Source organism: Arvicanthis niloticus, chromosome 14 (genome assembly GCF_011762505.2).
Source record: "Arvicanthis niloticus isolate mArvNil1 chromosome 14, mArvNil1.pat.X, whole genome shotgun sequence".
Taxonomy (NCBI): domain Eukaryota; kingdom Metazoa; phylum Chordata; class Mammalia; order Rodentia; family Muridae; genus Arvicanthis; species Arvicanthis niloticus.
Genome location: NC_047671.1, coordinates 23,297,501 through 23,313,643, shown reverse-complemented (window position 1 = coordinate 23,313,643; position 16,143 = coordinate 23,297,501). Strand labels below are relative to the sequence as shown.

The window sequence follows — 16,143 nt, the reverse complement described above, 5'->3', positions numbered from 1 at the left end:
TTGGTCCTCTCTGTCACTTGCCTGCCCTCGCCAGGGCCAGGATATCTCAGGGAGGTCTGCAGAATGACGTTAGGCTGCTTGTCCGGTGCCTATCAACTTATGGAAAAACTGCGTTAGACACTTTTGATCTGGATGAAAGTTCCAAATTTCCTAACCTTTCAATTTGCAGGGGGATTCAATTGGGGAGGAGGGCTAAATGCATCTGCTCAAGAAAATGTTTCTCAGAGGACAGGAGCGCCCCCTTGTGGCTGAAGTAGGGTTCTCACTTGGTATAGATCCCAGATACATTGCTGGAAGGAGAAACTGAACCCTCAAGGAAGTTGGGGTTACTTCTTCAAGGTCACCCAGCACCTAAGGGGTAACATAGGTGTCATTCGAACCTAGGACCTAAGTCTCTAAGCTCTTTTGCCTCCACAATAAGCTACTTATGATTCTGCCACAGAACTCAGTGTGCTAAACAGGAGCTAGACTCTTCTCAGTTCAGGAGTCAGAACTGCAGAAGTGGAACTCAGGTAAGCCAGTTGATCACTCAGACTCATCCAACAGCCACCAGTCTTTTGGACTGCCAGTCCAAAAGCCAGTCTGAGGGGCTCTGGCAAGATAGCTCAGCCAGCGCTTGCAAAAGTAAGCACAAAGACCTGGGGCATGGTGGTGTATGCTTATAATCCCAATACTGAGGCTTTCTGGCCAGCCAGCCTAACCCACTTGGTGATTTCTAGGCAAACAAAAGACCATCTTCAATAAACAAATAACAGCAGCAGCAGCAACAACAACAAAAACAGAAACATGACTCAACATGGCTCAGAGAGTAAAGGTGCTTGCTATAAACCTGCTGAGACCTGCCCTGAGACCTGCCCACATGCTGGGAAGAGAGAACAGATTCCTGCAAGCTGTTGACTAATCCTCCAAATTTGCATTGTGGTGAATACACATGAGCACACACAGAAAACAAATTCAAGTTAAAAAGATGGACCCCATGACCAATATCCAAGGCTGATGTCATCTGGCATCTACATGGAAAGACGCGCATGTGCATCTACACACACACATGCATGCACACATGCATACACATGCATGCACACACACACACACATGCATCTACACACACACATATACACACACACATGCACACACATGTGCATCCACACGCACGCACACACACATATACACATGTACACACACGCACACATGCATGCACACACATACACACACATGCATCTGCACATATACACACGCGCACACACATGCACACACATGTGCATCTACACACATACACACACACACATGCATACACACTCACACACATGTGCATCTACACATGTGCATCTACACACATGCACACACACGCACATACATGCATCTACACACATGCACACACATGTGCACACACATGCATCTACACACACGCACACACATGTGCATCTACACACATACACATACACACATGCATATGCACGCACATGCACACGCACATGTGTGCACACACATGCATCTACACACATGCATGCACACAGACGCACACCCATGTGCATCCACATACATATATACACACACGTACACACACGAACACGCATCACACATACACACACGTGCATCTATGCACACGCACGCATGCATGCACACACACACATGCATCTATACACACATACATGTATGCCTGCACACACACGTGCACACACAGGCATGCATCTACACACACATGCACACATGCACACACACATGCATCTACACACACATATACACACGTACACATGCACACACATGCATGCATGCACACATACACGCACACACATGTGCATCTACACACATGCACACATGTGCATCTACACACACATACACACATGCACACACATGCACACACATGTGCATCTACACACACATACACACACGAACACACACACATGCATCTACATACACACACGCATGCACGCATGCACGCCCACCATGGCCCAGAATGATAACTAAATGCTTGGTTTGTATTTGTGTGTGAATTCACTGCAAGCCTCCAGGCTCGGAGAGCGTCAAGCCGTTTTCCATGTCACGTCATCTACTTTTATGGGTGTCCTGGTGACAGAGGAGGCAGCTTTCTTATGCTTTAGCCTCATGGTTCTTAATCCCAGAGACTCATTAATGCTCATTAAAGTCCCTCAGGGAGAATTTATTTATTGAGACTTTTTTTTGATGTGTGTGTGTGTGTGTATGTATGTATGTATGTATATGAGGCAGTGTTCATTCTGTAGCTCAGGTTGGTCTCAAATCTACTGAGCAATGCTGGTTGGCCTTGAACTCACAATCCTTTGGTTCAGTCTCCCAACTGCTAGCATTAAAGGCATGTGCCTCTTCTGCAGCTTTCTGGTCCAACAGAGGCTTCCTGTCCTAACTTGCACCAATTGAATTAGATTTTCTTGTGCTGAGGCCCAAGGAAATGACTTTTACAAGAACTCCTAGCCAGAGCTGAAGAAACCACTCACTAATCTCTGAGCATCTTTGCCCTCTGGTGATCTCTGTGTGGGCATCATGCAGCCTCAGCTGAATCTATCTTCCCTTCTCGGTGGGAAGCAGTGAAAACTTCCCAGCAGATATTCTCGAGCTATTCTCTTTTTGGAGCACCAGGGAGCTTTGACAATTCTCAGCCCTGGGTCCCATGTCCAGATTCCGATCTGATGGGCCTTTGTGTCACCTGAACATTTGTGATGGACTCTCTCTGTAGGCGGTGCTTCTCAAACTTGAGGGACACAGATCACTTGGAGGGTGTTATCCTCCAAGTGGATCCACCGTTCAGTGGATGTGTGTCCGCTGCCAACCTTCTCCTCTTCAGAGTTCCTGGGGGAAGGCATGAGTTTGACTCCCTAGTAAGTCCTCAGGTCTGTTGCTATTGATGTCGGAGGACATAGGTGGGAATTACAGCATTTAATAGTGTTGTCTTCCTTCTCCTATTCCTCTTTTCCTCCCCTCCTCCTCCTCCTCCTCCTCCTCCTCCTCCTCCTCCTCCTCCTCCTCCTCTTCTTCTTCTTCTTCCTCCTTCTCTCTCTCTCTCTCTCTCTCTCTCTCTCTCTCTCTCTCTCTCTCTCTCTCTCTCTCTTCAGGGTTTCTCTATGCAGCCTGTCCTGGAACTAGAGTTATGCAGACCAGGCTGACTGGATCAGAATTCACAAAGACCCACCTACCTGTGCTTCTTAAGTGCTGGGATTAAAAGCGTGTACCACCATGCCCCGGCTTTCTAATGTTTCTGGCTTGTTTTCTCACAGACTCTTCTACATTCCTAGAGGTAGTGGGTCAGCCACCATGAATGAGGATTTAAAACAAATGAAGTCATTCTATGTCCTTGAGACCTGGGTATGGAGCCCAAGGGAATTTAGAATTTAAACAAACCAGCTGTGACCCAAGGGCCTAGAGTCTAGGGTCTAGACTGTCACTATGTGTGGATCATTATTGGGAAATCTAATCCATTTGTTGATTTCCCCAGAGGGCATTCCCTTTTTCTCATTCAGTCAAAGCTGAGCCTTTGCCTTGCTTTCTTCTTGTTGCTTTTCAGTGAGAATGGGACTATGCTATATTTCTCAGAGTATTACACCAAGCCCTACTGCCGCTGTGGCCCGTTCCTCGTGGGCCTCTTCCTCAGCATGTTCATGCATTCAGACCACCCTACAGACATTCTCAAAACGAAGGTACGTGGTTCCCTTGTCCCCCTGTGAGGGCACATGGCTGGCTGGGATTGCTGTGGCCTCTCTGGCTTGGCTCTTCCAAGCCAAAGGCAGGGTTTGTTACTGTGCTGCCGTATGCTGTGTGTCCACCCTAAAGCTTGAGGAAGACACTTCTAGCCAGAGTCCTGTCCTCCTTTCTGAGCCAAAGGATAAAGAATCCAATTGCACTTTTGGGGTTCAATGGCCTTGGCTTTGTCATAGACAGTTCAGAGTAGAAGCCCTCCTCCTTGGGAAATCTTGTATCACTCTTGGTAACATCAAGGAGTAAGATTTTCTGTGTGTGGTGGTACATGTCTGTAATCCCAGCACTCAGGAGGACCAGGAAGATTGCTGGCTCCAGCCTGGGGAGACATAATGAGGATCTTTTTTTTTTTTTTAAACATTACCCTTACAAACAAGCAAGCAAACAAAAAGATTCATCAGGACAAGTGGCTGTGCGGAAGGGTGTATCTATTCCATGTTGGTATTTCAGCATTCTGGAAATGTATTATCTGGCTGTAGATTACAACACAGCACCATCAAAGAGATTCTTGAACACAGTGCAGGTCACAAGAGGCTCCAGGGAGACGGTAAGATGAAGAAGAAGCATCAGGGACATCTCAAGGACCAGCGTCAGGGTTGAGGACATGGAGCTAGGGACGCAGACAGACTGAGCTGGAGAAGCAACTCAGTTGGGAAAAATAAAGATTCTGGTTCCTACTGGAGGAAGCCGAGCATACAGTGGCTGATAGAGATGAGACAGGAAGGGCCCTGTGAGTAGACAGGCAGGCCAGGAGGAGGGGCTCAGGTGTGTTTCTGGAGACTGTGGGCCTGCTGACACCAAAGAATCAGGAGAGGACTAGGGACTTGGACTGACTTAGTGGCAAGTTCCCGCCAATGTACTTTCCTTCCATACAGCTCTAACTAGGGCAGGCCATTGAGCTTTAAATAGCTCTCAGAGGCGAGATGGTAGACGGCTTCTTACCTCAGCATAGCTGTCACGACAGCTTGACAACCGGAGCACAGAGAAACAAGAAAGCCTTGGAGGATAGGTCTGGGTTGAATAGATCAAGGGATTCGGTGTAAGATCAATACCTAACCTAAGCCAAGATTTAACTCACATCTGTTCTTTGAGCTGGAAGTTGCTCTCTCTTCCCATTCCTCAAGGTGCCTCTTCCCTGCCACTGAAGCATCCTCTTTGGTGCAAGGTCAGAGTGGGACATCAGGAGTGGAAGGAATGTTGGGAAAGAAAGCTTCCTTCTAACTGATTATATATTTGTGAGAAATTGGGGGAAAAAGTGTGAGATGTCCTTTCGCCAGGCTTTACCTCAGGTATCGTGCCAAGGGAACCATGACATATTATCATCCCTAGGAACTGATGTCACTCAACCATGGACCTTAGGCTGCCAGTTTCCCCTGCCTGTCTTTGTATGTATGTGCGTCATCCTGGGAGTTGTTCTTCTGTGTAGAGATGTGTCCATGTCGCCACAATCAAGGGGCAGGGCTCTTCCATCACCACAAGCCCTTAAATCCCCGGCCCTCAGTCCTCCCTGCTCATCTCTGAATAGACGGAGGCTTATTATCAATGAGATGTGGAAGAGTAGCAGAGCGACTGTTGGGGGTGGGAAGATGTCCTGAGGGAGGGGAGATGGGGTATGTGTGCACTAGTAGAGAGTGAATATGCTCTGAGCGCGTTATGTTCGCACATCCAAGTGTCAAAATGATCTAACGACAGTTGATACAGTCAATAGGTCACTCAATAGGTCATTATTTTGCACTGGGACACTTTGTTTTGAGGCAGGGTCTCTCTATGTAGCCCAGCTGGCCTTGAACTCATAGTTCTGCCTCTGTCTCTGGAGCAACAGGATAATACACACATTCGACCACACCCAACTCATCTCATCCCGTTATAGTCACACCCCTTTCAACTCCATTGTTGCTAAGTCCCGCTGACCACTAAGCTGATCCTCTAGTCAAATCTGTAGTGACTGAGGTTTACGCATAGAGATCTGAAGTGACAGAAATGGCACCAGTGAGCACGTGACAAAGGACGCAATGATTCGTGAGGTGTGAACTGCCTCTTGTTCCCCTCAGGTGCAGGCCATGCTGGGCTGGACTTTCTCTCTGTTGACCCTCTTTGCAGTTGTTGCCCTGGCATACATAGTAGATGATACCTCTCCAACCTCTTCTGTGGCTGCTGCCGTCTACCAGGCCCTCCATCGGACCCTGTGGGCAGCAGCTGTGGGCTGGGTCATCTTTGCCTGTCAGGAAGGCTATGGAGGTAGGAGGGGGCCCGCTGGCTTTGCTCTTGGGCTCACACCCTGTTCCAGAGAGTGACAAAGTTAAAATACAAGATGGGCACCCAGAGGTGGGGATGAATAATTGACACCAACCCAGAAAGATACAGTTTGTCTCTATCCTTGGGGTAAATAACTCTTACATATTAGTTTTAACTTTCATGTTGGTTTATGTACTAAGGTAGTAGACCTGAAAGACAAGGTTTGCGCCTCTCCAGGAAAGGTGGTTTAGAGGCTTGACAAGAACTCTGAAAAATAGTGAGGAAATGATTTAGTGTGATAGCTGAGGACAAGGCTCTGGTTACAACCACCTCAGGCCACGGTGTCCATCAGAGGGGAGGAGCCTAGTCACCAAGACCCCTCCTATAACCAGGGAGAATACGTTTTGTGCTGCTGGCTTTTGATGTGCAGAGGGGCATGCAGATGAAGGACATATAGAGAGAGGGAAAGGAATTGTCTCCTGATTACAGATCTGTTCGAGACGCCGGACATTTTCCTCTCTTTCTCTGTTTGGCCTGAATGAAGTAGAGAGGAATCACCAAATACCACTCAGGCACCATCCAGAAAAATCTCTCTGTTTCCAAACTTCCTTGGATCCTTAAAGCCGTGGAACAGAGCCAAGGAGGAAGTAAGACAGCTGTGTACTCTAGGGGCCGAGTTGGATGAGTTTAAAGTTTGGCTGGGGATGAAAACGCTCAGCCTTAGCCAAGGAGGTGGGAACTCAGCAGGCAGTCCCGGCCACCCCTGCTGACAGAGCATCTGTATTCCAGGGCTCCTGGAAGCAGTCGCCAGAAGGCCCCCAGGTACTAGCAGTGGCGGAGGTCTGGGCTGAGTGTCTCCAGGTTTATTCACAAAATTGCATAAGTGTGTTTGTGTATTTGTTTTGTGTCAGACAATGTTCAATATATTTAGCATCCAGAATAGATAAGAAAGAATTCTTGCAAGGCCTTGTAGTAGGGTGGTGGCCGGGAAGAGGCTAGGCGATAGATGCCAGAGACAGAATAGGGGCTGGAGAGATGACTCAACACTTAAGGGTCTGTCACCAATGTGCCTAAGTTTGGTTCTAGTACCCATGTTGGGCAGCTCACAAACATCTCCAGCTCTGGCTTCAGGAGGTCCAGCACTTTCTTCTGGCCTCCAAGGGACACATGCACATATGTACACACACACACACACACACACACACACACACACACACACACACACACACACACACATTTAAAAAAAGAGAATCCCTGCAATGTGTCAGGTAGCATCAGGGACCCGAGGCAGGCCTGTGACTGTGCGACTCTGTACTTCTTCCCCGTCAGGTCCCGTGAAGTGCATGCTTTCTTGCGGCATCTGGAGTCTCCCGGCTAGCATAAGCTATGCTTGCTACCTCGTACACCCCATCGTGATCATTGTCTATAACGGACTGCAGGAGACCCTTATTCACTACACGGACACCAACATGGTAAGCAAGTGCCTGGTCCTTGGTCCTATCCTGGCTCTGCCACTCGCTCTTCTAGCGCACAGCTGGCTTTGTGTTGTGTTGTTCTTTTTTTAAGTTGTTCTCTCTGGTTTAGCTGAAGGAGGGGGTGGGGCTTTATTCTATGGGCGGGGCTTCAATGTTTGGGACCCTTTTTTTCCTGCTCTGCTTCGTGGCGTTGGGGGAGCATACTCACAGATCCAAACTCAGGGGGACCATGGAATAAGCTGTCCACTGGTGCCGCTTCCTTCACAGTTCTATCTTTTCTCTGGACACTGTGTGCTGACCTTCCTCTGTGGGCTGGCCCTGACCCTGTTCATCGAGCGACCTTGGCAGGAACTGAAGTGGGGCCTGTGGGGACCACTTCCTGCCGGGCCCTGAGCATTCCAACGGAAACCCAAGAGAACCACAGGCCCTCTGCTGGTGACAACAGAGACAGTGAACATCGTAGTCCTCCGAATGCGAATCTGATCTTGTGAACATTTGCTGTGTACAATGTGGACAGATAACCTGTGTTCTCTATAAAAAGCAATTCTATGATGATTTTTTTTGATACTTGTACAATAATCTTTTTCTTGGCTTGGGTTTGATTTTCTCTATCAGTGACTGACCATAGTGTTAAAGTATTAAAATAGAAGGCAGGACCAAAGTATAAAACGGCACACAGTCATGGCCTTTCTCCTCCACGACCTTAGCTTTGTGTGATTTGAAAACAAAATGTAATACAAATTACTTTAAATACATTTGCATATTAAAGAAAAACAAAACTTAAACTCAACCAATCAGAGGTAGCCAAAACTTTACATAACTAGGGACTCTCCAATGGGAGGAGACCAAGTAAATAGCTGTGGAATTGTAACCAATTACGTTAGCTTAGCTTTCATGCCTCTCCGATGAGTTAGTTTCTATGTGAAGCGCCTGGACCACACATGGGTCGGAGGTGTCCAGTAACAACTGGTGTTTGCTCAAATACACTGTAATGCTTTATTGCACCGCAATTGACGTTTTAACATTAAGCAATGTTGTACACGTATTCTAATTTGGGTCTTGTAGTTCATGCGGTTTATAATACTGTTGTTCTCATGAAAGTCATTCACATGGCTTTCCATAACATGTTATAGTAGTCCCCATACCTCAGTGTTACCTTCTGAGAGAGAACGATTTCCAGGGTCGTTGAGGTCACTGAGGTAGGAGGCCCCAGCTTAATGACCAGTGTCCTTATAAAAAGAGACACACACAGACAGGTGATGAAATGCAGACACTGAATGAAGATGACCAACTATCTCCCATCTCAGGAAGAACCAAACACTTTGAGAAACCTGTTTTAGAGCTCTAGAGAAGTGTGGTCACACACACACACACACACACACACACACACACACACACACACGGTGGACATCTGGCTGCCAGCAGTGTGAGACAGATAGACATTTCTATTGTTTAAGCCACTTAGTTGTAGTATTTTGTTATAGCAGAACTAGGAAGGAATAGTGCTTCTCTTAATCCACAGGGAATACATTTTTGGATCCGCCCCACCCCCACGAGGATGGCTAAAGCTGCAGACTATCAATCTCTGTGTGTCCCGTGTTTCTGTATTCATATGTGCCTATGATAAAATATAACTTGTAAATTAGGCAAAGGAAGAAACAACTAATAGTAAATAACTCATGTTGGGATGATTATTATATAGTGTGTAACTTTGTAAGTAATATATTGCAGTAAATGTTTTGGGACTGTGGCCCTTCCTCTTTTTAAGAGAGCCCTCCGTGCTGTCTTTCTGGCTGTCTGAATCACCAGCATTGATATTCTTGAGCTTTGGAGTGTAGTTATTAGCTACACTTAGGGTTTACCTAGACATAAACTCTGTGGCACTGAGGTGTCATGTCTATCTGTGACAGTTGAACCAACGGGTGATCTGCCTTCAGAGAGGAGATGGGTGGAGACTTCATCATAAACTCATCTCGGGGAGGGAGTGAAAACAGGAATTGTTTCTGAAAGTTTCTTCTTAACATTGTATAATAGTGTATAACTGTGTAACTGTGGGGAAGACAAAAAGCCCTAGGGGAAGGCGGACTGTTGGCACACAAACAATGAAGCAAAATAAAAACCCAAGAGTGATGGAGTTACAAGGTGCTCACATCTGCATCTATTCTCTTTGTAGTTTAGTAAACATGGAAGGAAAACCATTGCCAGGCAGGCTGGCTAAAAACACCAATCCTCCAATAAGGCATATGAGAGTTCATCCTGGCCTTTTCCAAGCAGCTTGGGAACAAAGCACAGCTTTGGAGTCCTGGTCCCTCCTGTGGGCAGAATCGGGCCTGCTCTAGGGAAAAGTCAAATTTCACCTGAGCATTTCAGGCTCTGGGTGATAACAGCCGCCAAACTGGCTTTTAGGCAACTCTGACCTTTAGCAAGTTCCTCGAGCGCCCCCTGGTGGGTTCGCAGGCATCTGAACCCTCAAGCACTTTCTTTCGAAATATATCGTTATTTTAGATTTTGTGGGGTGTTGGGGTGAGAGTTTTTCCTCTCATCAACCCCTCTCATGTTCCTTTCACTCCATATCAACTTCATGACCTTGTCTTTGTTTTTATTATAAACATACATATAGAAACACACACACCTACCTGCTAAGACTATTTAGTGTTGCATGTATGAGTGTGTTTTTAGGGCTGGCCACTTGGGATAATCTATCAGGGGACTACTCTCCCGAGAACACGGATTTTTTCCTTTCTCGGCAGCCCTCAATTGCCTGTAGTTCTTCATATAGGAGTGGGGCTTTGTGAGATTTTCCCATTTATGATGGTGGTGTCACTGTGGAGGTCTTAGTTCAGTGTCCATATTGTCGAGATTTAATGGGTGATGCTTCCCTGTCATATAAAGATGTCTTGCAGCAGAAGTTCAGTGGACCTTGAGACTTCGCAGGAACGCCTGAGGGCTGGGGGCTTCATCGATGGGGTAACTGCCAATGTGGCTGGACTTCCTTGGGAAATGACTGATCTGCCAACATGGTCTGCAGCCCAATAGACAAATGTTTCCAGTTGTGTAAGGTGTAGACATAGGACCCATGAGAATGGGGTTCTAGTACCTCCCACAGCTTTTCAAGACCTTTATGATAAAAAAAAAAAAAACTTCTCTCTTAATGTAGTTCCATAAACATCACTTTTGGATTTTGTTTCTCTGTGGAAAAACAAAATTTATAGAATGTTTGAAATCATTTGAACCCTAACGCAACTGTTTTAAAGCAAATGACGCTTATGAGACAGTCAAAATTTTAAAAATCAGTGAGTATTTGATGATAATTGAGGGCTTAACATTTTCTGCAACAATAATATTGTGGTTAAATTTATCTTATTTTTAAATATAGATTGAGATGTTTATGGATAAAATTATATACTAAAATATGATTTCTGCCTCCAAATACTACTGGAAAGAAGTGTCCCAGAGTACTGTCCATCAGCAAGATGGGCCACATCTCTGGTTTTTTAAACTGGTCAGTGGGTTTATGGGTCTTCATTATGCATTTTCTTCAGTTTTATATGTGTTTGGAATCCATATAGTAATGAAAAAAAAAAAACACAAATATATAGAATAGTACTTTCAAAGTAGAGGATCGGTTTGTGGATGCGTCCACCAACTCTTCCAAGGTCTGAAATCTGTGTTTTCTCACCATTTACCCAACATCTATGGAGGAACACTGGTGAGATGTGGACATTGCTTCTGTCCTAGTTAGGGTTTCCATCAATATGAAGAGACATCACAACAGAGCAACTCCTATAAAGAACAACATTTAATTGAATCTGGCTTGCAGTTCAGAGGTTTAGTCCATTATCACCGTGGTGGGAAGCATGGCAGCATGCAGGCAGACATGGTGCTGGAGAAGGAGCTGACAGTTCTACATCTGGATGGACAGGCAGCAGGAAAGAAGCTGGCTTGAGATTCTGAGACCTCAAAGCCCACCCCCACAATGACTCACTTCCTCCAGCTAAGCCACACCCACTCCAACAAGGCCACACCTTCAAATCACCACAGCTTCCCAAATCTGATGGTATCCCCACAGCATCTCAACCACTCTCTGTGAGCTGGGCTAGCTTGCTGCAGAGACTACAGAATCCATTTAGAGTCCAATCTCAGGTGCCGCATACTGAAAGGATTCTCTGCCTCATTGCCTCATTCACACTACCCATACTGCCTCAGGCGTTGATGCAGCGTCATTAGTGCGCCAAGTGTATGATCTAGTTTGCTTTCCGTTGCTGTAACAAATACCACTACCAAAAACCATTTGGGGAGCAAATGGTTTATTTCTATTTATACTTCCAGGTAACTGTCCATCACTGACAGAAATCAGGGCAGAAGCTCTAAGCTTGAGGTGAGATAGGAACTATGGAAGAAAAGTTACCCTTGTGGCCAACTACTCAATTGGATGTAACCCATTTTCAGCACTGCAAGTTTCATTTGGTGACAAGAGATTGGTGTTCAGCTGGGGCTCTGTGTTACCCACTATTTGGCTATTTCACTTAGATTGCCTTCATATATGTATATATTTTAGGAAGTTTCTGTTATATTAGGTTCCCATACCTGCCATCAGATGGTCCTTAATTTTAGATGTCTCTCCCGTATTCCCTCCCTGGTGCCCTCTTCTCTCGCCATCCCCACTGGATCCTCCCATTCCAGTCTTCCAGCCATGACTATCTATTCTATTGACCTTTCCCAGGGAGATCAATCTTTCCCTTCCAGCCCCTTTTTCTATCATTGACTTAAGAGCTAAATATCCACACATAAGCAAACACATACCATATCTGTATTTCTGGGTAAGGAGTTCCTTGTTCAGGACGATTTTTTTTTTCTAGTTCCATCCATCTACCTGCAAATTTTACGACTTCATCTTTTTAAACAGCTGAATAATATTCTACTGTGTAAATGGACCACGTGTCTCCACTTATCTGTTAATGGACATCTAAGATATTTCTAGTTTCTGAATACTATAAATAAAGAAGCAATGAACATGATTGAGCAAGCTTCTCTGATAGGATGTAGAGTTGTTTGTAGCATGCCCAAAGGTGGGATAGCTGGATCTTGAGGTATATTGTTTCCCATCTTCCTAAGGAATGGCCATACTGATCTCCATAGCGACTGCATAAGTTTGCACTCCCATCAGCAACGGATGAGTGCTCTCCTTACTCCATGTCCTTACTCACCGTCCTCACCGGGATGAGCTGTCCCTTGTGTTTTTGATCTTCGCCATTCTGACAAGTGTAAGATTTGCATTTCCCTTATAACTAAGGATGGTGAACATTTTTTTCGGTGTCTCCCAGCCATTTGCGTTTCCTCTCTTCAAAATTCTCTGTTTAGAGCTGTACCCTATTTTAAAACTGAACTATTTGTTTTCTTGATGTTTAGGTTTTTTTTGAGTTCTTTATATGGTTTAGACATTAGCCCTCTATGGGATGTGTAGTGTTTTCCATTCTTTTTTCATTCTGTAGGCTGCCACCTAGTCCAAATGACACTGTCATTTGCTGTACAGAAGCTTTTCAGTTTCATGAAGTCTCATTTACAGGTTGCTAGTCTTAGTGCCTGTGCTATTGGTGTTCTGTTCATAAAGTCTTTACCTGTGCTTGTGAGCTCAAAGCTATCAGGTTCAGTGTATGTGGTTTTATGTGGAGGTCTTTGATCCATTTGGATCACAGTAATAAGTGCAGAGTAATAAGTATGGTCTATTTGGGTTCTTCTATATGCAGCCATCAGGTTGTATCAGCACCATTTATTTAAGATGCTGTCTTTTTTCCTGTGCGTTTTAAAAAGTTATTTATTAAGAAAATCCAATGTCATAGGTATGTTGATTGACATTTGGGTCTTCAGTTTGATTCTATTGATCAGCGTCACTGTTCTTGTGACAATTTCACGCTGTTTTTATGACTATAGCTCTGTAGTATAACTTCAAATCGGGGATGGTGAGACCTCCATCAGTTCTTTTTCTTATTCGGGTTTGTTTTGCCTATACTGGGCAATTTTGTTCTTATATATAAAGCTAAAATTTGTCCTTTCAAGATCTTGAGGAATCGTGTCAGAATTTTAATGGGGATGACATTGAATCTGTGGATTGCTTTTCACGTGATGGCCATTTTCATTATAGTAATCCTACCAATCCATGGTCCTGGGTGATATTTCCATCTTCTGTTATCTCCTTTAACGTCTTAAAGTTTGTATCATACAAGCTTTTCATGTGCTTGGTGAGAGTTATCCCAAGATATCTTTTACTATTTGAGGCTATTGGGAAAGATATCATTTCCCTGTTTGTCATTTATATGTAGGAAGGTTTTTCTACACTAATTTCATAACCTGCTACTTTGCTCAAAATGTATAGCATCAGTTTTGAGTGTCCTTTATGTATATTATCATATCACCTGTAAATAAAGATACTTAGACTTCTTCCATTTCTATTTGTATCCCTTTGGTCTCCTTCATTTGTCTTATTACTCTAGCTCTGACTTCAAGTACTTTGTGAAAGAGGTCCGGAGAGAGTGGATAGCCTTGTCTTGTTCCTAATGCTTGGAAATGCTTTTGAGTTTCTCTCCATTTAAGTTGATGTTGGCTATGGGCTTGATGTAGCTTGTTCTTATTATGTTGACTTATGTCCCTTGTGTCCATAATCTCGCTAGGATTTTTGTCATGAAGGGGTGTTGGACTTTTGTCAAAGGCCTTTTCTGTATCTACTGAAGTGTTCGAATGGTTTTTGTCTTTCTGTCTGGTAGATTACATTTATTTATTTATGTATAATGAACCATCCCTGCATCTCTCTAGGATGAAGCCTAATTGTGATGGGTGATCTTTTTGATGTGTTCTTGGATTCAGCTTGCAATTTTTTTTATTGTGTATCTTTCCATCTATTTTTTCTTAAGGGAAATTGGTCTGTAATTTTCTTTCTTTTTGGGTCTTTATGTGGTTTGAGTGTTAGGGCAACTATGACCTAATAAAATGAATTGGGTAATGTTACTTCTGTTTTTATTAGGTGGAATAATTTGAGAAGTTATTGGCATGAACTCTTTTTTGAAAGTCTGGTAGAATTTTGGGCCAATATGATCTGTCCCTGAGTGTTTTTTGGTTGGTAGGCTTTTAATTACTGCTTCTATCTCATTAAAGGTTGTAGGTCTTTTAAAATTGCTTATCTGATCTTGGTGTAACTTTGGTAGGTTATATGCATTAAGAAAATTATCCATTACTTTTAGATTTTCCAATTTGGTGTTATATATGTTTTTAAAGTGTGGCCTTTTGATTGTTTTGGTGTCTTGTTGTTATGTCCTATTTTTTCACTTCTAATTTTGTTAATTTGGATATTCTTTCTCCACCTTTTGGTTAGTTTAGATAAGGGTTTGTCAATCTTAATGATTTCCCCAAAGAACCAGCTCTCTTTGTTTCATTAATTCTTTGTATCTTTTGTTTGTTTGCTTGTTTCTATTTTATTGATTTAAGTCTGGAGTTTGATTATTTCTTGCCATCTACTCCTTTCTGGGGAAAATTTCTTATTTTTGTTCTAGAGCTTTCAGGTGTGCTTTTAAGTTGCTAACGTGAGATCTCTCTATTATTTGTTTGTTTGTTTGAACCTAGGCACTTAGTGCTACGAACTGGCCTCTAAACCACCTTCATTGCATCCTGTAGGTTTGCATATATTGCCTTTTCCTTTTCATTCGATTCTAGAAAGTCTTTGCTTTCTTATTCTCTATCTTGACTTTTTCATTCAGTAGGGAGGTATTTAGTTTCCATGAGCTCGTAGGCTTTCTGTTGTTTTTGTTGTTGATAGCCAGTTTTAATCTGTGATGGTCAGAGGGGATGCAGGGTGTTATTTCAATTTTCTTTTATCTGTTGAGACTTGCTTTGTGTCCCAGTATGTGGTCAATTTTGGAGAAAGTTCCATGAGGTGCTGAGAAGAAAATATATTCTTTTGTGTTTGGATGAAATATTCTGTAGATATCTGATAGGTCCATTTGGTTTATGGCATCATTTAGTGCCAGCATGTCTCTGTTTAGTTTTTGTCTGGATGGTCTGTCTATTAGTGAGAGTGGAGTATAAGGGTCAATATGTCATTTTAGCTGTAGTAGTGTTTCTTTTATGAATGTGGGTGCCCTTGTGTTTGGCCCAAGAATTGCAATGCTCTCTTGGTGGGTTTTCCTTTGATGAGTAAGTATGTCATGTCCTTCCCTATCTCTTCTGGTTAGTTTTGGTTTGAAGTCTATTTTGTCCTATATTATTAGAATGCTACACTAGCTTGCTTCTTGGGTTCATTTGCCTAGAATATATTTTTCTATTTTTTTTTTTTTTTTTTTATCCTGAGGTGGTGTCTCTCCTTGATGTTAAGGTGTGCTTCTTTGGAGCAGCAGAAGGATGGATCCTATTTTCTCATCTATGCTTTTAGTCTGCACCTTTTTATTGAGGGATGGAGACCATTGATGTTGAAAGTTATCAGTGAGCAGTGATTGTTAACTCCTATGTTGTTGTTGTGTGTCTGTGTGTATATGTGTGTGTATGTTTCCCCTTTTTTTGATTTGCAGGTCTGAGATTATTTCTTGTGTGCAGTTAACCTCTTTAGGCCAAAGTTTTCCTTTTAGTGCCTTGTGTATGGCTGGGTTTGTAGATAGATACTGCTTACATTTGGTTTCATCATGGAGTGTCTTTCTTCATCTACCGTGGTTGAAAGTTTGGC

The 16,143-nt window shown here is 43.7% G+C and overlaps 1 protein-coding gene across 1 annotated transcript in view; it reads left to right on the top strand.

The window, feature by feature from the left end:
• LOC117720193 (O-acyltransferase like protein) overlaps positions 1 to 9,565 on the top strand; it is a 50,786-nt gene extending 41,221 nt beyond the window's left edge. The window contains exons 12-15 of the mRNA XM_034518672.2: positions 3,536 to 3,668; positions 5,778 to 5,964; positions 7,291 to 7,433; positions 7,704 to 9,565. Of these exons, the coding sequence (XP_034374563.1) occupies positions 3,536 to 3,668; positions 5,778 to 5,964; positions 7,291 to 7,433; positions 7,704 to 7,829 (589 nt within the window). The 3' untranslated portion in view covers positions 7,830 to 9,565. The remainder of the gene's footprint in view (positions 1 to 3,535; positions 3,669 to 5,777; positions 5,965 to 7,290; positions 7,434 to 7,703) is intronic.
• The last annotated feature ends 6,578 nt before the right edge of the window (positions 9,566 to 16,143 follow it).